This window comes from Python bivittatus, unplaced genomic scaffold, assembly GCF_059951505.1.
Source record: "Python bivittatus isolate LINGU-HERP-01145 unplaced genomic scaffold, Pbiv_v1 ctg000700_np1212, whole genome shotgun sequence".
Classification (NCBI taxonomy): Eukaryota; Metazoa; Chordata; class Lepidosauria; order Squamata; family Pythonidae; genus Python; species Python bivittatus.
In genome coordinates, this window is record NW_028277098.1 from 95925504 (window position 1) to 95949236 (window position 23733).

General features: G+C 37.1%; 1 protein-coding gene across 2 annotated transcripts in view; it reads left to right on the forward strand.

Moving 5' to 3' along the window:
* OSBPL2 (oxysterol binding protein like 2) overlaps positions 1 to 23733 on the forward strand; it is a 62183-nt gene that overhangs the window by 31911 nt on the left and 6539 nt on the right. For both annotated transcript variants that reach the window (XM_088128495.1, XM_088128496.1), the window contains exons 7-13: positions 1581 to 1763; positions 5868 to 5975; positions 6826 to 6915; positions 8302 to 8425; positions 10617 to 10736; positions 19265 to 19388; positions 20587 to 20677. In XM_088128495.1, coding sequence (XP_087984621.1) covers positions 1581 to 1763; positions 5868 to 5975; positions 6826 to 6915; positions 8302 to 8425; positions 10617 to 10736; positions 19265 to 19388; positions 20587 to 20677 — 840 coding nt within the window. The remainder of the gene's footprint in view (positions 1 to 1580; positions 1764 to 5867; positions 5976 to 6825; positions 6916 to 8301; positions 8426 to 10616; positions 10737 to 19264; positions 19389 to 20586; positions 20678 to 23733) is intronic.

The window sequence follows — 23733 nt, forward strand, 5'->3', positions numbered from 1 at the left end:
GCCGTATATACAATTCAAAGTGTTGTTATTTTACCTGTATGGCTTGGCTGCAAGTTCCTTGCAAAACTACCGTATATACTAGTGGATAAGCCGCAAGTTTAAGGTGACAAAATACATCCCAAAAATTGGATTCGGCTTATCTGTGGATTGTAAATTGTAAATTGTAAACTTTATTGTCATTGTACATCGTACAACGAAATTAAATGCCATCCCCAGCGCACCTTATAAATATATAAACCATAGAATAAAAAACACACATCCTTCACATTCTATTCACCATTGCACAACCCCTGATGTTACATTAATATTGCACTATACAGTAGAGTTCAATATACAGTAGTTGCAGCTCTGAGATAAAAGCTATTCTTCAGCCTATTTGTCCTTGTTTTTATTATCCTATATCGCCTGCCAGATGGTAATAGTTCAAAAAAAGAATGTCCCAGGTGGGATGGATCCTTAAGAATGTTTTGAGCCTTCTTAAGGCAGTGGGAGCTGTAAAGTTCTTCCAAAGAGGGGAGAGGGCAGCCAGTGATCCTCTGGGCAGTGGTAGTAACCCTCTGGAGCTCTTTCCTATCTGCCACTGGGCAGTTAGCAAACCATACACAGGTGCAGTAGGTTAAAATGCTCTCCATAGTACAGCAGTAGAAGGTCACCAGCAGTTTTTCATTCAGTTGTTGTTTCCTGAGAAGTCTCAGGTAGTATAATCTCTGCTGGGCCCTCTTAACCAAGGCTGCAATATGAGCGCCCCCGGTCAGGTCCTCCTTTATGGTAACACCCAGAAACTTAAAACTGGCCACCTGCTCCACTCGGTCTCAGACTTATCCATGAGTACATACAGTAATACTTTTTAAAAGTACCCATATATCCCATATGTAGTCGCATATAAGCCTATCTGAAGATAAGCAGACCCTTGATTTTTTAACCAAAATATCATGAAAAATGCGCCGCCTGCAGATAAGCCAATTGTGAAAATTAAAATATACGAAAATTTTGAGGGTCAGCTTATCTGCAGGTGGCGCATTTTTCATGATATTTTGGTTAAAAATTCAAGGGTTGGCTTATCCATGGATGGGCTTATACATGAGTATATACAATACCTTCTTTGGAAAGGGATTCCCAGTTTACTTATCTTAGGTTGAAGGTTCTTGACCTACAAAAGATAAAAACTGGAGACCTGGAAATGGTGTTTTTCTAGGATGGTCCCCGTTTGATAGAGTAGCCTGCTTCCAAGTTCAGACTGGCAAAAACTTTGGCAGTTTTTCAAAAGGCTTCCAAGAGGGAACTGTTCTGTGGGGTTTTTGAGAATTGAAATTGCCCAGTCCAGATTGGTGCTCTGATATTTCTACTATTGTCTATTTTAATGTTTATGTTGAATTTGTACTCTGTTTTTTAATTCAGTTGCGTTATTTTTATGATTGTAAACCACCGGCAATTATATGATGTTGGCAGTATAGAAATGAAATAAACAATAAAATAAGGAAGTTGTCACAAGAGAGGCAAATGTTTGGCCCCAACCGTAATTTGAAGCTTTTCTTTTCAATAATTGATTTATACTGATGATCACTTTTTCTTATTTCTAGGGAGGATTTAGGTTTTAGGTTTATTTCTGAGCAGGTCAGTCACCATCCACCTATCAGTGCATTTTATTCTGAAGGCTTAAACCAGGACTTCATTTTTCATGGGTCAATTTATCCTAAATTGAAGTTCTGGGGGAAGAGTATAGAAGCAGAACCCCGGGGAACAATAACATTGGAACTGTTAAAGTAAGTATAACTCTTCCTTGTTTGTGGGATCTCCTTTTAATAACTATCTCTACCAAGGATTTTTTTAATTTATTGATTTTTTTCTGGATTGTGTTTGCATATGAGGTCTTAAGTTTCTATAACTCAGTTTTTTTTTTTGGCATGGATGATATGGTATTAAGCACACTTACACAAATTATAGTGCAAAGTTGTTGAAGAATTTTGAATGAATGCTTGAAAGTATTTAAAGTAGTTCCAAAAGAATTTACTGCTAATTTAACGTGAACTTTATTTACAGTTTAAGACTAGTTAACAGTGTAAGACTTGGCACCAAGGAGAAGAAAAAATCAAAAGTAAAATAAGATAAAACAATATATAAAGCAGTGATGAAACCTCAATATTTGTAGATGTCAAAAAAAAAAATGTATAGCTAACTTCATCTATGTGTCTGCCTAACAAAATCTCCTAGTCTTATATATGTTGTAAGGAGGATAAAGATAGGGTTAGGTATATTATAATAAAAGTTCTAAATTATTATTCTCCAAATGGAAATAGCAGCTGCACAGTTTTCTGGGTACTTTATGGAATCATGTCAGCCAACAGAAATTGAGTTTCTTCCTCATCAGACCAACCATAACAGTTTAATAGTAAATTGCAAATCTGCACCTGTATAGACAGGAGACTAGAGTAAAATGTGGCTAACAGACTTGGTCACCTCTGTTTGACAGGGGTATATCTGATCATATGATGGGATGTCATAACTGCCCTCTATTAGCTTGGAAAGTAAGAAGTTAAATCTTGCTGGGGAGAGGGCCATTGGGGAAATGACCTCAGGATCTTCGTTAGATGGCTAGCTGGAGAAAGAAGTCCATGGGCAGAGTAGTAGTATAGATGGTTAGCCAGAGTAATATAAGTGGTTAGCTGAAGTAATAGTAATATTAGTGGTTAGCAGATTAGTATATATTACCTTGGTTTCTCTGAAGATTAGTGTCAAGGATATGCTGTTTCAATCCAGACTTGGATTCCTTCAGCCCTAGAGAGTGCTGAGAGACCATGCTGCCTGAGATCTAGATCAGTCCCCTTTTTCCAGGTTCAATAAAAATTATCCAAGAAGGTCAAAGAAGCCAAGGATCTCCCTGTGAAAATTTGATTTCTTTTCAGATCACATACTGCTAGGTCATTATTTCACAATGTACATCATTTGAGGCATTTCCTCCCACAGTACGTTCCAATAGCCATTGGCTTGTGCATCTTCATTGATCGTCAATCTTACTATGGTCATTTTTAGAAACAGAATGTCTCTCCATAACTGTTCCTAGAGATTAAACTAGCATGGGGCCTGTTGGTAGATATCTGGAAGCATCTACATTATCAGGCCAGTTGGCATTTTCTTATATTTTCAGCTCCAGCCATACAGTTTCAAGGAGCAAACTGGACCAGAATTTACCTGGGAGAGGCTTAAAGTACAGTCATATACATGTCTATCTGAAATTAATCCCATTAAATTGCAGTTTTAAAAGGGTCCGAAACTATGCTCTTATGTCAGAAGTGCCTATAGCCATTAAAAAAAGCGATTAGATAAAGCAGTGTTTATTTTTAGATTCATATCCCACCTTTCCTCCAAGAGCTGAAGGCAATGAACATAGCCCTCCATCCTCCAAATTTTCTTCAAAACAACAGTCTTGTGAGTTACATTGGGAAGGGAGAGCAGCTCACCCAGAGAGCTTCCATGGCTGAGGGTGGGCTTGAACCAGGGTCTCCTCAGTCCTAGTTCAACTCCTTCACAATTATATTTACACCAGCTTTGATATTTTTCTTTATTCTATACCAAACAGACGTCATCCAAAGCTGCTTCTGGTCAGTCTCCATCCCATTGATAGGAATGATGCTTTATATAGCTGCTGTTAGTTTTTGGTTGATAAATGCCAGTCTATGTAAAATGAAATCTAACTAGTGCTGTAAGACTTGGTGAGAGCCACATTGTCATAAATACACCTGCTCCATGGCTTTACAGTAATATATATGTTTTAGGAAAGTTCAAACTGCTTTGTTCTGTAGTTGCATCACTGTGTCATAAATACCTAACATTTTACTTGGTGGCTTTATTCTGCCCAACAGCCCTAACTCTGTGTGTGTGTGCGCGCGCGTGCGTGTGTGTGACTGTGCTAGTAGTCATGCTTGCTTTAACTTCAGTCATAGGGCATGAGTTCAGATTGCACTTGCTTAATTATAAGCTTGCTGCCTAACATTACTTTGTGTGATCAGTGTGAACAGGAATGAAAGTGGTTAGTGAGGGGGTAGCAGTGCAGTTGTTGCAATGCAAGCAGATAGCATGAGATAGGATTAGGTGGGCCCTTGGATCTTCATATGTTCTTACTTCTAAGGCTCAAATTGCCTATTATAACCTACCACCTGTAACACACTGGGGAATCTTTATTTATTTATTTGTTTTATTTATTATTAAATTTGTATGCCGCCCATCTCCCCCAACAGGTGACTCTGGGCAGCTCACAATAAAAATCAAAAACCCATAAACAATTAAAAATACCCCATAAATAATTAAAATTAATTAATCCATTAAAATCATATGCGGAGGGGTTGTATTATATTTTATCAGGGCTTGGAGAGGTCAGGTTTTCTGATCTAGACTGCACTTATTCCATTGGGGGGAAATAAAAATATATTGCTGGTCATATTATAATCATTAGGAGGCATACAGAGAAATCTAAGCTATCCACTGTTTTGATCAAGTATGAACTTGGAAGAGAATATTAATTCTGGACATAATCCACAATTGTGCAAAGAAAAGAGACAGAAAAAATACCACATTTCAATGAATTGGCCCTGGGGACCATTCAAAATAATAAAGGGACATTTGTCTGGCCTTTTTTTTTTAATGCCATGTCCGCTTAAAGTGGCATTTTCTCTGTTAATTTGCTTACATGTGTTTTGCTCCAGTGAAGAAACATTTGTGATAGAGGGTTTATATGGGGTAAATGGTGGATGAGGAAAGAATTAAACATTTTAATATGTAATTTATGACTTGTTTCAGTTTGCTGATGTTCTGCCTTTGGTAGATCGAGGACATATTTTACTAAACATTATGTTGTCAGTTCTAAGATTTTATATTTGGTGAAATCATATCTTGAGTAAGTTTCAAACGTTTCAAGGGTGTTGGTGCTGGCAGAAATGTATGATTTTGGTTTAGAAGCCCCAGTAAAATCCCCTGCTTATATCTACTACTTTAGCCTAACCTACCTACAGTGTGAAGCTATTACAAATCACTACCAATCTTTTCAGGTTATTAGGTAACTTCAAAACAATCTTTTATCATGGTACCCTTCCCGCCAATCAATTTTTGCTTTAGAAAACAATGTTTTAAAGTGACATTTTATTATTTTCAGATTATGCCACCAACCATCTTGTTTGTTGTTACTTTGTTGTTGATTGTATTATGGTTTTAAAAACTGGTTTGTTTTCAGTTTTATTTTAATAAACATTGTTTATTTATTTACATAAATTTAAAGAATGTCTGGCAAGTCTGGGCACTTTACATCAATAACATCCCAATTAATAAAGTAAAAAATGACACAGAAATTTGCATCCAGAAAGGAAAATACCAAACAAAACCAAATCTTCCTTCCTTCCTTCCTTCCTTCCTTCCTTCCTTCCTTCCTTCCTTCCTTCCTTCCTTCCTTCCTTCCTTCCTTCCTTCCTTCCTTCCTTCCTTCCTTCCTTCCTTTCTTTCTTTCTTTCTTTCTTTCCCAATTTGTATAGCTGCCCATCTCAACAAGCGACTCTTGTATGTAGGTGAATCTTACAGGGCTTACCATCATCCTACCCCAAGGCTTGGGAGAATAACCAGGCTTTTAATCTCTTTTGGAATGTCATCCGTATGAGTGCCTAATAACAAAGCAAATCTGTTTATTTTCTTTCATATGCTCTGTAGCACCCTTTTCATATGCATCATTGTACATGGTCAAAGGTCAAATGCACAGTGCAAAAAGCAAGTGTTTATTGCATGATAAATTGGAATTGATACATGACAGTTTATTTCAAATACCATTTTTTCTTTTTCATTTTATTTTCCATGCATCTGATCAGCCTTCTTTTCTCCACTCATAGACATAATGAAGCTTACACTTGGACTAACCCTACCTGTTGTGTACATAATGTAATTATTGGCAAGCTCTGGATAGAACAGTATGGAACCGTAGAAATTATAAATCACAGGTAACTCATTTATATCACATTACGCATTCTAAAAACTGTCAGAAGTAATATATAACTTGAAGATGTAATCATCAGTGTGTCCATCTGGTTCTGACCATTGGCAGAAGCAGTTTGGGGTTAATGATTTGTTTGGATGGATTTTAATCTCTTCTGTTTGGGTGGGAAGGGATGAGCCTGTGTTAGAGAAATGTTAGATTTCTTTCTAATGCAGGGAGCAGAATATGTGAGAAGTCTCTGCTACTGCTGGAGTTTTTCTGAAAGCTTCCTTCTGAAGATGTTTCTCCTAAAGAATTTTTAAAGCTGCTCAACTTCAACAAGCTGTTTAGGAGTTGAGTGCAAAAACTTTACAAAGAAAACTGCTTCTGGTGCAGTCTGCGATTCTGTTTTTTAAACTCAATGGGACTGAAATATCTGTCCAAAGAAACCAATTTAAGATCTGCTGTGCCTTTTCATTATTATTTATTTTCATTAATATTTATCTATTTTAATTAATGTTTATTCTATTTTTACTGTAAACTGCCCAGAGTCACTCCACAGTGAGACGGGCAATGACAAATTTTAAATATAAATAAACAAATAAATGATGCAATGGCTACAGTGTTGAACATCCTTCTAGGTGTGAAGATGGCCTTATACGTGCCTGCTGGTCTAGTTTGTCATTTTTCTTTTCCATTCCTGGAACAAAAGGCCCTCTCTCCCACCCAAACCACATTAAAACTCTCCAGGAGTGCCTGTGGTGGTCAGAACGCAGTGACTAGCAACGTTACATGATACGGAGGCTGAATGGGGAGAAGCTTTTTCCATTATGAGATCACAGTGCTTTGTAATCTGTTTTGTTTTCCTTTTATAGTACTGGAGATAAATGTATTCTTAACTTTAAACCATGTGGGCTGTTTGGTAAAGAGCTTCACAGAATAGAGGGCTACATTCAGGACAAAAAGTAAGTGGTCTGTGTGGTTTCCTGCTTCTCCAATAGTTGTTTCATTACCATTCCTGAGTTTGGGGCTGTCCAAACTGGGTGCCATGAATGGGTTCTGCAGGACTAAGGCGGGGGGGACCCTTTCTCCAAGGAAGGGTTCCTCAACCTTGGCAACTTTAAGATGGGCGGACTTCAACTCCCAGGATTCTGGAAGTTGAAGTCCACCCATCTTAAAGTTTCCAAGGTTGAGGAACCCTGCTCCAAGGGACTAAGGCGGAGAGGTTTTTTTCTTTCTTGGTCACAGGTGGAAAGGGCAGAGCTAGTCATCTGACATTCAGAAGTCCTACACCTCTTGATCAGGGGTCCCAGGAATTTCTTTTTTAAAAAACAATCAGGTTCCATAGCCTGAAAAAGTTTGCATGCCTCTCTGGTTTAGCACCCTTTTTCCTCTCGCAGTAAAACTGATCCAGAACTCATCCAAGTAAGCCCTCAAATGTGCTCTCACTGTGTATCACGTAAATGCGTAGTTTTAGTATTTTTTAAAAGTTTATCTATTTTTTCCCTGCTTGGAACAAATTTCATAAACAAAAGAAGGGGTTCTTGTCTTCCCTTTTGGGCACAATGGGAACAACACTTTGACCTTAAGCAGTCATTCTGGTCCATTGAGTTGGGCCTCAAGCAAGAAAGGAAGGTGGTGGGGTTGCTGAAAGCTAGTAGCTATTGCTTCTGTTTTAGAAGGACCCAAAGGGAGAAAAAGGGGCTCTATTTTTAAAATATGCATAATAAGAAAAACTAGAATCCCAATACTGGATTTTATTATTAATTCCTGCAGTCTGGGGTATAAAGTAAATATAAGATTGTTTTATAAATCTGCCAACCCAACCCATCCCATCCCATCATATTCCCATTTTCCCATTTTACTGAAATATCTACAATAACAAAGTCATCTAATTTAATTTCTAGATTTCTATTTTGGGAATAAATTGATTGCTTTTTCTCTAAACATTTATGTGTTTATAGTTAGTTTCTCAAAAGATCCAAGGTGTGGAAGGTATGATCCTAAAGTGAGAATATGCTGAATGCTACTAGAGGTTGTGTTTCTACATTTTGAGTTTTCATTCTTTCCAGCAAATGCAGATATGATAGCTTTTCATGTCACCTTGGGTGTTTTTGCCACCCTGTTCCAGATCGTCTGATGTGGGGAAGAGAAATAACATTACAGTGCTGGTAGCTAGAGTGAGAAATCCTCCATATTATAAAGGTTAACCTCATAATTGTCCACATAAGCCCATATTAAGAATAATACCTATTTTGTTTGTACACTTAGGCTGAATTAGATTCTATCAGATTTTAACTAGGCTGGAAATATAGAACATTTGAGTGAACTAAAGTTTCATTTAAAAACAGTAAGAAGAAACTCTCAGTGATCTATGGGAAATGGACAGAATGTTTGTGGTGCATTGATCCTTACACTTATGAAAACTCCAAGAAGAATGAGAGGAGAAGTGGTGATCAGAAGAAACCAAAGCCGGTAATTTTTATGCAAAGCAGAGCTTGCACTTCTTAAGAAAATTGTTCTCTAAATAGGATATAGTGCAAATGAGATGATTGTTGCTTAGGTTATGTTAAGAGTGCCATCTTTTTATATTGTTAAGTTCTGGGAATACCCAGAGTTGTGTTCTGGGCAACCAGTGACTATATGGAAATGTTGTACATCTCTTTCCATTGCTCTCCCTTCCCTCTGCAATTCATTGCAATGGCTCCCGGTCTTTTCTAGGGATTTCAAGAACCCTTGGAGGACTGTGAGATCGCAGGAGAAAGGGGGAATTAGTGAGAATCGTTTTGTTCCCTCTTCCATTCCTGGGGGCTTCTCTAGATCAAAGAGCCTGAATGAAAATGCAGCATTGAATATAATTCTGCTATCTTCAGTGGGAAATGCAGTACCTTTTTGGAATGGGCCCTGGGCAAAGTTACTTTTTGAGAGAGTTACACAACTTCCTGTCTTAAAGTCTTAAGATGGGAATGGTTCAGATGTGCATTTTTTAAGCTGTAAAGTGAGCATGTGCTTTAATTTTGTACATTTATGTTCTAATTCTTGAATACAGAATCAACAATTCTATTAAATCTTTAAAGAAATCTCTTTAGGAACAGGAGAATGCTGTCATTTTGCTTCCCATTTGTTCAGTATTTTGCTGATAACAAATCTCCAAGCATCATCAAATTATAATCTCCTTAAAATCAAATTTCCTGATTAGTTCATACTTTACGAGTTGTTAGACATTGATTTGATACTTCTTGAGAATGTTTTTCTTCTTAATCATAATAAAAACTGAAAACTTTGCTTTAATCAGAGTCCTTGGTGTTAAGCCATAGGATGGATGGCTGGGATAGAAGATTCAGACCGAGATTGTTCATAATGCACGAAACGTTATAATATTGTTTAATAATAAAACATTTTAAAATGCTTAGAAGTTAAAGGGATAAGATGGAGACTTACCATAGACTACTTCATATGCCTACTTCAGTTTATAGATTGTTGCTGATTGCTTCACTAATTATATGCAGCTGAAGCTCTGTGGTTATTTTTGCCTAGAATTTAATATTAAAAGCAGCATTGGTTTCTAGCCAGCACATTTATCCCCAGAGGAGTGGGGAGGCAGAAGAACAGCACCAGAACAAAAGGGGGGCTTCTAGAGCAATTGTTGATAAAATGAGCAGGCAAAGGGGTGAAATTGAAAGAAGGATTTTTAATCTTTGTGGGTGTGGGAGATTGTGATGAATAGAACAAAAGTGAGAATAAGGTAGGAACAGACATTGGCATGGGGAAGAGAAGTGACTTTAATGAATAAAAGGTAATGTATGAGTTGGTATATGGATGTGGCTGAAGCAAAGATGGTTTTGTGGAGTCCTTGAGGTTCTCTGAGCTTGGTTCAACCAAGCTCAGAGAACCCCAAGGACTCCACAGTTCAACCCTAAGCTACACATATTTTCTTCTAAAGATGGTTGTTAAGGATAGGAAAATATGGGGAAGTAAAATTAACAGGGATGATGTGAACTAGATACAGTTTGCTTCTTTATATCTCCTGCCTTTAACTTATTTACTTAATACTTGTTACTCCTTTTTTCCCCTGTTTTGAATAACATAGCTTAGCCTGGAAAGGAATAGTATAAGGAGTATGTATGTATATAAGTATGTAATAAATTGGCTGTGCTGCAGTGAATGAGAGTAAGACTTTCCCTGATTGAGCCATAATGTGGCTGCTTCAGTAGATAGGTATTCATTGCACCATAAATGAGCTTGGATGTTCTGTCTTTCCTGTTTCTTCTTCCCATTTTTTTTATCCAACATCAGAGGGCTCTTTGTGGTTTTTAAATCCACCCCCAAAGATATCCAAATTGGGTAATGTGGGGGAAAGGGTTGCTATTGGGAGCCCTTAAACCAGTGTTTCTCAAACTTGGCCACTTGAAGATGTGTGGACTTCAATTTCCAGAATTCCCCAGCCAGCTGGGGAATTCTGGGAGTTGAAGTCCACACATCTTCAAGTGGCCAAGGTTGAGAAACACTGCCTTAAACCATAGTTTTATATTTAAAATCTCCAGAGCCTTTGGTTTAAGAAAAAAGGAAGTGTTGTGCCTAAATGGAACCCATGCAGGGTTTGAAAGTAATTCCAAAGTTCCTTGATGCTCTTTTGATTGATTATATGTAATTATTTCATTTTAAGAGAGATGATCCTGAAAATGATGAAGCTGATGATATGCCAGAGATTCAAGAGACTGTGCAAGTTATACCTGGTAGTAAGCTACTTTGGAGGATAAGTTTAAGGCCATCAAATTCATCACAGGTAAGTTGCTCAGGAGTTGGAATATTGGAAGTGGATTTATGTATTTATGTACTTGACCAAAATCAGATCGGTAGATTTAAAAAAAAGTTACATATTTCTTTTTAGAATATTGAGAGAGTTCTATGAATAAATAAAGGAACAGAAGTTGTAAAATACAGACAGACCTCTACTTACGAACAGATTACATTCCAAGAGGCTGTTTGTAAGTCCATTTTGTTTGTAAGTCCAACCAAGTATAAACATGCCTTCCAGTGTGTGCCATAAACTAACCCTCTCCCATCTTCTAGGACCTTCTAGGTTGGAGTTGCGGAAGGTTGTTCATATTGGCAAAAGTTTGTAACTCAAAAAGTTCGTAAGTAGAGGACTGTCTGTACTTGGAATAGTGTTAATTCTGATGCTGTAAAATTGATTATTAGCCATGACTTTTTCTGAAACTCAGATGGATAAACGGGTTGATATTAAGGTGAACCTCTCCTATAGTAATCTATAGATATTTTGATTTTGTGCCATCAAGACAGTGTCAACTTTCAGTGTTTGCCAAGATAGATGTTCTCCATGACAATCTGTCCCTAACCTGGTCCTTCAGATTTTTCAGTGGTGTACCCATCACCACTATAGCTGAGTCCATCCACCTTCCGGTTTGGTTGTTCTTGTCTTTACTTTCCATCCAAATTTATAGGTATAGTAGATCCAAAAGGCAACAAATTAGACTTCTGCAATTCATAATATAATCAGAATCTAAACTGTATGTTCTGTATACTGTATATGCTGTATAATTTGAACATACTTTGGTCATGACACTGCATAGTTATCAAGAAAATCTGTAATATCATCGGCATATAAGAACAATTTATATTCAGTGTTGAGTGCCACTACAGCTTTATTATCTTAAGATGGTATAACAGAAGAAGCCAATGGTTCAAAAACCAAACTAAAATTGAGGGAGACAAGGGACATCTTTGTCAGGTGCCATGTTATAGTAGGTTGATAGGTTAGGTCAGGGGTCCTCAAACTTTTTAAACAGGGGGCCAGTTCACAGTCCCTCAGAATGTTGGGGGGCCGGACTATTTATTTATTTATTTGTTTGTTTGTTTGTTTGTTTATTATTAAGTAATAATAGTAATTTAAGTAATAAAATTACTTAATTTATTATTAAGTAAATAAGTAATATTATTTATTTATTTATTTATTATTATTATTGTATGCTGCCTATCTCCCCCAACAGGTGACTATGGGCGGCTCACAATAATAGTTTGCAAAAAACATTAATGAATTCTTAGGCACACTGCACATATTTTATTTGTAGTACAAAAAAGAAACAGGAAAAAAACAATACAATAATTAAAATAAAGAACAATTTTAACCAACATAAACCCCACCCTGCATTGGTGGCCAGTGTCAGTAAATGTTATCCTCCCCCCCACCTCCTGCCCCCCGCATTATTAGTCAGTGCCAGTGGCCATTCTCCTACTTGAGGGGCAACCACACAGCCCAAATGGAGAAAGTAATAGGGCGCCCTGGACCCCACCAATCACCCTGCACAGAGAATCCCTCCCACGGAGTATGAGGAAGTATGAGTTGAAGTGCCCCTGTGGTTGTAAGTGTGGACGGGCTGCCAATTTTGATCATGTGACTGCAGGGGTGCTGCAACAGCTGTAACTTTGGGGACTGAGCATAACTACTAAATGAATGGTTGTTAAGCGATGACTACCTGTACAAAGAATTTGAGATGATGGAACAGGCCTGGGCAAGGAAGAAGAGTTTGGATATAAATGCAAAGAACAGAAGAGAAGAAAAAGTGAAACAGAAACTGAGTACAATGCTTTCTGCAGTCCTGATAATTTGCAAAGAAGTAGGCTGACCTGATTTCCAAAAATAAAAACTTGGATATACGAATATTAAAAAATGCATACATGTATACAAATCTACAAGTCAATTTCCCCAAAGTCACAGGCAAAAATTACCAGAAAAAAAAGGACACAAAGATGTTTAAAAGAGCTTCTCTGGAATGAAGCAACTTTAAGTAGTTCCAAATATTCCTGTTCCCTGTTGTGCTTTTACACTCTGAAAAATTATTTCCAGGCCAAATTAATTTAATAAATGACTAACAATCAATTGACCACTCTCTCCATCATAAGGCTATCAGACCTGATCTGCAAAAATCCATTAGTTGTCAGCAAAGAGATACAGGAAACACTAACTTTGCTTCTTATTCTGGATTTCTGCGACTAGTACTAATCAATCAGCCAGTAAAATGGATAATGGAATAGTTTCATTCCCATGTTCCCTTCCACCATAAGGTACCCCGAGACTTGATGAGTAATGGAAAGACATCATTTCTTTGGCTACTTGTTCCCATACTGTTCTGCCTGCTCTACCTTGAGCCCTCCCATTAGTTCAAGGATGCCTTCCCCAAAATCGGGACTGTCCCTGTAAAACTGGAATTTAATCTTGGAAATAAGTTTCAGGCACTGATAGTGCCTTCTGTTGACTAAAACCTAGTCATGGCAGCAGGTTATTGGGAATATTTTAATGACATTCCCAATGAAATCCATTGTGTGGGTAAAACAGGAAGGAACATAAAATGCAAACGTAAAGCACCATGAGAACGGGGCTCCTGCCGTTCTCCAAATAGGGCGCCTGTACTCATGAGAGCTGGGGAACACCAGATGGTTTCTGAGGGATTGCAAGAATGGGATGGGCAATTGGGAGAAAAAATGACACAAGCAGCTTGGAGAATGACACACCAATCACCCTGCACAGAGGATCCCTCCCACAGAGTATGAGGAGAGGAGGAGAGCTGCCGGACGACCCGGTATACCTGTAATGTAGAAGAGTCCAGCTCTGCGATCTCCCTCCTCGTGCCTCGCCTGCAGCTCCCGATACAGCCCTGACACTTCCGCTTCTGAGAGACAGCAGCGGCGGCCAATCAGGCCGGCAGGCCGGATAAATGACCCTGGCGGGCTGTATCCGGCCCGTGGGCCGTAGTTTGAGAAACCCTGGGTTAGGTTGATAGGTTGAGAAACACATGCATTTGTAATAACTCTAGCCACTGGGCGGAGATACAGTGGTACCTCGGTTCACGAACGCTTCTGTTCACGAACAATTCGGTTCATGAACAGCTCCATTCGCAAATCTTGCCTCCGTTCGCGAATGCCGGATCGGGTGACGAACAGGATTCGCGGCCATTTTCCCTGCCATGACACGTGGTCGTGGCTTCCTGTAGGGAAGGGGACTCTCCCTCCAAGCAATAACCGCCTCCCCACCTGCCTTCCTGTCCTCCACGCCAGAAGTTGCCTCGAGCAAGGTTAGCGTTCTCTCTCTTCGTGCTGTATTTTGTTTCATATTTTTGCGGTTTAAAAAAACAACAACATATGGTTCAGAACAGATTAACCATAATTACATTGAACCTTATGGGGAAATTTGATTCGGGACGCGACCAAAAATTGGTTGGCGACCAAATTCGGAGGGGTCAGAACAGATTAACCGTATTTACATTGAACCTTATGGGAAAATTTTATTCGGGTCGTGACCAATTCGGTTCGCGACCAGAGTCGCGGAACAAATTAAGTTCGTGAACCGAGGTACCACTGTACCAGATTATAATCCAGTGAACAAAATATGATGGAATCTTCTTAGAATACACTTCATAAATTCAATTTGGACCATATCAAAGGCCTTTTCAGCATCCAACTAAATTAAAACAGCTGATTCCATCTTATCTGCAGCTATATCCATTATATTAGTCATAGGTGGATATTGTCAAATGCTTGATTATTTTTTATAAATCCAGATTGACATGGGTGAATGATAGATGTATAGTTATACTTCCTTTAACCTCCACTTAGTGTTGCTGCAAATATTTTAACATGGTTAGCCAAATTAAGCAAAGATACTGATCTATGGCATCTATAGCATGTACATCTTGTAGGATCTTTTTCAAGTTTTAGCATTATTATAGTATAAACCTCATAGAAAAATGAAGGACATTGTGTAAGATTAAATGATTGATTATAGACCTCCAACAATACAGGTGCCAATAAGTCTATAAAAATTTTCTACCATTCAGTGGGATAACCAACTGGTCCTAGGTTTTCCCCACTTCTACAACATCTCTTTGATTGTCAGTGATTATGACAATTTAGTTTTTATTTTTCTGAGAATTCTCTTCCATTTTGATATGTCAGTTGAAAGTAGCTACCTTAGTTATTTATATTAATATGGCAATAGCAAAAGTAGCTGTCTTAACTATATATAAAAAAGTTCTTCACAGTGTTCATTTTACATATCAAATGTAAGATTACTATTGAACTTAATAGCTACCACACATGTTTTATTTGAGTATCCACTAACGTATGTTTGTCTACTCCAACTCCTAGGCCTCATTTTGGTGGAACATGTATTTCATGCAGCATAATCATGTTATTGTAGTTAACGATAATGCTATCATAGATAACACCAGAATCTTGTGTTTTTAACCCAACTGCATTCCTTTGTTACCAAGATGGATGACCTTAACTACAGGAATTTAAACCATGTAGTATTTAAATAATTTTTATATGCCCAAACATGTCCAGATATATTTTCGTAGTTCGTACATTGCAGTTTTTGGCTCCTGAACAGAGTGCAATTGGTAACTACTCTAAACCCTGCAGTCACAGTATCATTGTATTAACCAACAGTTTGCTACTGCTATCATTTTAAACAGTGTAACACTGGAGAATTTAGCCTTCCTTCTTTAAAAAAAAGAGCTTTTGATCCAATCCATAGGATGGAGATATGTTGAAAGAGCTATAAAATCTGTCCTCGTGCCGGTTTTTTGGAATTAAATTGTTCGGTTTATACTCCATACGTGTTCAGTGTGTTTTCCAGCAGTGGAAGGAGAACTGGCTGCTGTTTTGATTATTATTCTTGCACTACTGGTGCACAAAATGTATGTTTTCCTACTATGCTGTTTTTTCCCCAACACTAGCATGTTCTGTCCTGAGCTCTCTTCTGCGGCATTCTGCAATTACGTGAGAAGTAAATTTGCCCTTTTCTAAGGAATTATTGATAGCATGATTACAAAGCAGAAATGGATTCTTCCAGGTCGTTTATTTTGTGGGGTTCTTGATTAGTGTTTTTATAACCTCCAATTGCCTTGCCATTTCTGCATTCTTTGATATCTTTGATTCTCTCACTTCCCTTTAGCGATTACATAGTATTTTGCTTATATAGGGCTATAGATTTTCTAGTTTTATCAGGCATCTTACCGTTTTAATAAAAGCAGACATTTTCAGGAGACACATTTGATTTTGGAATGAAGTATATCATATTTAGCCATGAGGGTTTAATGGACATGCTTCAAAACAGGATAATTGATTCATAAGTATTATTGGCTTCATTGTCCAGAAAATAAACAGGTAGATTTAACTGAACAATTTATTTTCCTCCTTCTGGAAATCCTTTATGATTACGTGAAAATAAGTAAGTCTCTTCCTTCAAACCAAAGTGAAAAACTGTTTAAGTGAAGGTGTTTGATGCAGGAAACTGCCTTTTCCTTGTTCTCTTAACAATCTGACAGCTTAAGATTTGACTTGACACCTGTCATGGAAGGTATTTTACATCTTCCACTCTCTGCTCTCCAAGAAACTATTAGCAATTTTGGGGACTTGGCTAGGGAAATCATATGAGATAAAAGAGTAGATTTATTCTCTTTTAAAACTTTTTAGATATGTTTGTATATACATATATAAGCAGAAAGAGAAAGAAAACCCTTTTCTCTCTACTTTTCTGATCTTTAGGACAAGCTTAGATACAGAAAAACTTGTTCACAGATACTCTGTATCACTTAGGGCTTATTCAATATCACAATATAAAATGCTTCATCATGATGAAAGTGTTCACAGGAAATCACCAGCACACCCAGAATATTAGATTTTATTTCCATTCCTGATTAATCATAGCACATTTAATCTAAACAAGATAAATTGTGCTGAAATCTAACTATAGTTTGATTAGCCAACTTCACAACAAACCTTAATTGAGACCAATAGCAGTCTAGGGTTCAGATATAATAATAAACTGCTTATATTGAAAATGAAAGGGTAAGCTTTGTTTTCTGCTGATGCTTGAGAAAGTGATTGAGAGCAAACAGAGTTAATTTAATTTATTATTTATTATGTTAATCCACATGGTTCTGAGTCCGCTTATGTAGTTTAACCCTTACACACTCTTATAAACACTTGTACGCTTCTGCTTGAGTTAGATGGGGGAATAGGAAATAAGAAGCATAAAGAAACTCTAGCTCAGTTGAAATCACAGCGAATGTATGTACGAACTGTTAAACATTGCATTAAAATGCCAAAAATAGCCCCTATCTAAAGCTTAAAAATATTAAAATTCACAGATAAAAACAGACCAGGAACAGCATTCAAAAATACAAAGCAGTATTTAACATGGATGAGAACCAGTTTGGTGTAGTGGTTTAGACACCAGGCTAGAAAACAGGAGACTATGAATTCTAGTTCTGCCTTAGGCATGAAGCCAGCTGGGTGACCTTGGGCGAATCACTCTCTCTCAGCCCTAGGAAGAAGAAGGCAAGGGCATACCGCTTCTGAAAAATGTTGCCAACTACAGGGACTAGGCTAGGTAGTCTCCAGGAGTCAACACTGACTCAAAGGCACAAATATATGTTATGTATGTATGTGTGTATGTAATATATAATCAGCATGGAGAGAACCAGTCATAAGACAATCAGGAACCAAACAATTGAAGAGAAATAAATTCTGTTGGTGAGCCTAGAATGTGAAGATAGGAATGCACCTTAAGATCATCTAGCTGAACCTCTTGCTCAGTGTAGGAATCTTTATCCATAGTGATTACTTTTTCCTCACTACAAATTCATGACAAAACTGAGTGTAATTAATGCATTCATAGCCGCAGCAAAAATTGAATTGGAGGCTTTTGTGATTGTGTCTTCGCCTTCAGAATATTTCAAGAATTGCTACATGGGACTTCTGGGGGAGGCATGGTGAACTGAAGACATCTGCTGTGGAGCCAACAACCACAGCAAAGACAAGAACCAGTGAGGAAATCATTCAAGGATGGAGTCAGAAATTAGTAGCTACAATATCAACAGTGTCAGTAATGATGCCTGATTCTATGGATAGATTATGTCCAAAATACGTCAATGAGGAAATGACAGATGTGCAGCAAATTTTGTCTGACAAGACAGAGAAAGTACTGAAAGTGGAACTACAAATGACAGGCCAAGAGAATGATTTGGAAAAGGATGCTTTATTGGATATACAAAAGACACTGGCTTGGAAAATGTTGTCTTGTTGGATCTACAAAAGAGGCTTGTTAAACCCTTGAAGAAGTCTGTGCGATGGGATAAAGAAGAATTAAAGAGAAATAAAATCCTACGACAATATTTGAATGAACTAAATATAATAATTATATTTATATATAATAACTTTATATTCCTTGCTTTTACTTCTAACAGTCTTAATCTTGACCGTTAGAAGTAAAAGGAAGGAATATAAAGTTGGTCTATTTGATCAAAGTTAAAATAAGACATTTATTTACAAAGTTCTGGCAACATTTTATGGACTTTTTGCTGACACCAGGATTGAAAAGTTGATTTTTGTGGATTTGCTTATAGATAACGGATGGGATATGGGATGAAGAGATATCTGTTTGTAACTATATAGGGGGCAGAGTTACTAAATTTGTCTATACTTGATACAATGAAGGTTGGAAGTAACTTCTTTATACAGGTAGTCCTCGCTTAACGACTGTTCATTTAACAACAGTTCAGAGTTATGACAGCCTCAGAATAAGTGCTTTACAACTTGTACTGGCACTTACGACCATTGCAAACTGTCACACACACACCCCGCAGTCATGTGATCACAATCTGCAACCTTTTTTACGATGTTCGTTAAGCAAATCATGACCAGTAAGTGAATTCCGGCAAAACACTTCCATTGGAGAAGCTGGATTTGCTTAAAAACCACATGATTCACTTAACGACCATGGTGATTCGCTTAACAACCATGCTATAAATGGTCTTAAAGTCAGGTTTGGTGATGTGGTGACTTGCTTAATGGCCGCCCTGCTTAACGACCAGTTTTCTGGTCCCTATTGTGGTCATTAAGTGAGGACTACTGGTATATTTCTTTTCTTTTTCTTTACAATATTCTTTCTTTTCTTTTCTTTTCTTTTCTTTTCTTTTTTCTTGTACTTTTAATTTTCTTACCATTCTTTTTTCTTTAAGTTTAGTTTGTATTAGTTTGATTACTATTGTAATCAAAATCCTTAATAAAAAATATGCAAAAAATATGCTACATGGATTTCTGGGAAACAGACAATCCGACTATAAAATTCTGGCATCCCTCTACTAAAGCACCAATATTACCTGGCTGAACAACTCTTATTGACCATTGTTTTGTCTATAGCATGTGGGCTAATATCAGTACAATCCCTTACAGAGGATGACGACTTGCACTGTATGCTATGTGTTTACATTCCTGTTTCTGCTTCAGATGTACAACTTTACCAGTTTCGCTGTCACTCTCAACGAGTTGGAAAAGGGCATGGAAGAAGGATTGGCTCCTACCGACTGTCGGTTGAGACCAGACATAAGGCATATGGAAAATGGAGAGATAGGTATGTCTATGCAGGGGGGCATTTCCCTCACAGATTAGAAACCTTAAGTAAAGCTATGTTTTTCTAACAGATTTGATGCACATGTATCTTATCCTCTTCCACACATTGCAAGGATGGTTTGATCCTTTGAATTTGAAGTGTCCATTCTGATACCTCCAAAGTGTTGAGTGTAGTCTCTCAGACCTCTAGACCTTGTTATAAAATTGTAATTTTTAATGTGACAGATGAGGAAAATTATGACATTTATGAATGGAGAATTATGTTAATTGTTCTTAAGGTTAATCACATCAAATTTAGTTTTTATCATGGCCACAGCACTAAATGTGGTCCCTGGCATGCTGTGGGTTTGGTAGAAGTTATGCGCCCCCATTTTAGGACACAGAAGAGATTTTACTGAAGGGTGAGTGGTAGAAACATTTTCTATATATTTAGAAAAGTATAATCCTTATATACAAATTGTATAATCCTTTTTAAGGCTTCAGGCATCAAGTCTTACAATTAAAACTCTAGTAGATAAAAATAATAGAATAGAACAATGCCCTGATGCCTTGAGATCAAGGTTTTTCTGCCAGTGTTATCTGTTGATTGAGTGCAGAGTGTTCTGTTTTATTCAGCTCTATCAAGTTCCTCCTTTAATGGTTTTGGAGCTGCTCTGCTTTATTGTCTTTGTGGAGATGTTTTCATAAATGGGAAGGGTTGGTGGTTAAATGGATCTTTTGCACATACCCTATAATTACAGATGTTATCGCTCTGCATATCTTGTCAGAACTTAGGTTTGAGCATCAGTAAGCAGCTCAGGGTTGAGGATAATGATTGAAAGGATACATGTTTACTTAGTGTTCTAATTTTGTGGCTTGCTTTGTTTCCATTTGTTTTCTGATATCCAAGAGCAATTGTTTAAGTGGAAGTAGCCTTTCTTGACTTAAAATCTTCTAGAGATGTTGATGACAAATTCTGTCATCCTCACCAATGAGTCTTTGATCAGGCTGGTGATGGAACTTTTAGGTCCAACATATTATGAGGGTCTCAAGTAGGGAAAGCTACACTGGAGCAGGTAGAAATCCAAATAGATTGTTCAGATTCATGAAGAAGTATTAAAGTTGGTCTTAAAATGATCTTTTTTTAAAAAAAGTTCTTTATCTACATTTTCTTTTGCCTTTTTCATAAAATAATCCATCCCTGTTGAAATATCTGTTAGATCTGGCTAGCAAAGAAAAAGAGAGGCTAGAAGAGAAGCAAAGAGCTGCTCGTAAGGAACGTGCAAAAGATGAAACCGAGTGGAGGACAAGGTAATTCATTGTTCTGGAAATGGGAAAGGGCACTGACCACTCCAGGTGCCTGCAGTATGAACTATGTAGCATCTCATTATATGACAGCCTTCTTTGTCTTCTTACATAAGTGTTTTTTTAATTATGTTTTCAGTTTTAAAGTTCATGCTTTTCCATTAGGAGGGAGACGATCTTTTTGTGAACACAAGCAGGAATGATTTGCTGTGTAGAGTAAAATTTGGTTTCCTCAGTCATTTTTCTTGGGGAGGGGCAGATGTTTTTTTTGAATAGGTTGAGAAGCACAGCATTAGTTTAAATTTTCTTTTACTATAGGAAGAAGGTACAAAATAAAGATTAAAGAGGCAAGCAGGCAACACAGACAGTCCAATTATTATTCCTTATTCTGTCCTGTCCCTCTGGGCCTTTCTTCTTTTTTTTTTTTTATAATGTTTTTTTTATTTTTACAACAAACACAAAACAAACATGAACAAACAAAAACATAAAAAGGCATAAAAAAGCATCTTCCATTTTATACCGTGTGTCAACCAGTTAAACTCGTTGGTGCCCCTTTCATAATCTTAAATTCTCATATCATCTATTCAAAATATACTTGTATACTTATCAATTAACAATTATTAATCATTCATAGCTAATCTATAAAATCATATATTGCAAAAAATTTTAACTTTCAATAGGATTAGTAATACATCTCCATCTATCTATTATATGTGTATATATATGATAATTAATATCAAATTTCTATTATAAAATTTCCTAATCTATTACATTACTATATTTTCTCATCTAATCATTAATAAAAACAAATCCCGTGTCATATAAAATTGCTTATCTTCTTACTCTAATTTCAAATCTCAATTTAACTCATCTCTGCACATTCCATAATTTTGAATAACTTCCTCCTGCATAAGTACTTTTTAATTTTTCCAATTCTTAAGAATTACAATTCTAACCAATATCAGTTACAGTATCAATTACAATTCTAACCAAGTTACAGTTCTAACCAGATTTCACTACATGTTATACAATTTTTAACTATAAATCTCAGATTTATACTTTATTCCAGCGCTTGGATAATTTTGAGTTCACCCTTTTCATTCAATATCCCAAAATATCTGGCTGTTCATTCCTTTTTTCTATATTATTGGATAAGAGAAAGCAATAATAAGTGTCCTTTTGAACATTCTGCTTTTGGAAGCTTCTGTCAGTTCCGTCATTGTTGTATTCCCCTGATTTTCTCTTTAAACATCTGCAATAGTTTCTTTCAATATTGTTTTACTTCTTCTTTTTGTACATTCTCTTAGTACGATTTTCCATTATAATCTTGTATAATCTTTTTCTCACCCTCAGTGCCAAGAACAGATCTGTCTCTCTTCATTTATCAGTTGATTAACCCTTTTAATTCTCAGTTTATAGGCCTCACAATAATTCCGTTTAATGTTTCTGATTTCTTGTACTATTTCTTCCTTTTCCAATGATCCCGTTTTATGTTTAATTAAGTCCATTTTAGCTTTAATATCTTTTTTCTTTTTCTTTTTCTTTTCTTTTTTTTTTTTGAGAATTTCTGCAGCTCTTCTTCCAATTTTTTATAGTCATCCTCAATAGTTTAAAGATCTTTTTCTACATTGTGTTTCTCGTATAGTCTATTATCTTGATAAACCTTCATTGAGTCAAAGGATTCTTTATCTTTTTTCTTGCCAAAAATAAGAGAAAAAAAGAAGCAAAAGGAGAGAAAAAAAAAAGAAGGAAAAATAAAAAGAAAAGGAAAAGAAGGAAAAGGCTAAGCCTCTTTAAAAAAAAAATCCATCTGGGGGGGGAATAAAGAGCAAAGCAGAGCTTCTAGCAGAAAAAAGAGCTACTGCCACTAATCAAGGCTCTTGTGACTGGCTCAAACTTTCCATCTTAATATTTTCAAAGTCGCTTTCAACTCCACTTTCTTGTTTATAGTTACGGATGGCACCTGTATAAACATGCACATCCCACTATCTTTTTAGAAAGCACAGGGTCTTTGAGCGTGCGTCACAATGAAAAAAAAAAAGCACTAAGTCGCGCCTCTAAATGGCAGTGCAACTTTCTTTCATTTACTTTCTCTTAACTCCACTTTCCCCATTTCAAAGTCAAAAAGATATAAATTTCTTATAACAATAAAGAAATCTTAGTAAAAAAAAGGCTTAAAATAAAGAGTTATTGAGTATTAAAAAGAGAAAGCCAATCCAGTTAAAAATATATTTTTTTAAAAGAAAAACATCTTGTCAATTCCACTAAAAAGGGAAAGTTGAAAAGAAAAATTTTCTCCCCCTTCTTTTTTTTAATAGGGTTCAATCTCGCCGCTTAATCCACTTTTCTTCACTTTTAAAAATCTCTTTAAGTTACTTAAGGTGTTCTCTAAGAATAGTTGAATAGTAAAAGTCCATCTCACCCAGTTGACACCCTTCTCTTCCATCTTCCTTTGGAGCTGTCCCGGCTTTCGCAGCCATTTTTGGCTGCCTCTCCTCCGCCGGCTTCAAGAGCTTCTCCCCGGATCGATCTGGGACTTGCGGCGTCCCTGAGATCCGCGGGACGCGCCCTTTGCGTTCGCCATCTCTACGGGACGGCTTAGGTCCATCGGGACCGTCTGGGAGAGGAGATATCGGCTGCCATCCTGGGAGCCCAGGATCGCCCGCCGTATCGCCGCGACGCCAGCTCCGCCCTCCCCTCTGGGCCTTTCTTCTGTATGACACCTTTCAGATACTTGGAAAGAGATATCATTTCCCTCCCCCACCAACCCCATCTTTTCTTCATAAGGCTGAGTTTCTAGTCCCTTGATAATCTTCACTGCCCTTCTCTGACCTTCTTATCTACATTCTTCCAAAAGCCCTGGAGCTGAATGCAATACTTGCGGTGAGATGTGATCAATAAAGTGTAAAACAGAACAGTTACTTCCCGTAACTTGTAAACTATATTTGATGGAGCCTAAAATTGCATTTGTCTTTTTGGAGCCACATCACACAGCTGGCTTGTACTCATTTTGCAATCAATTACTTTCTCAAGATGTGTTTCACAAGTATCATTACCAAGCT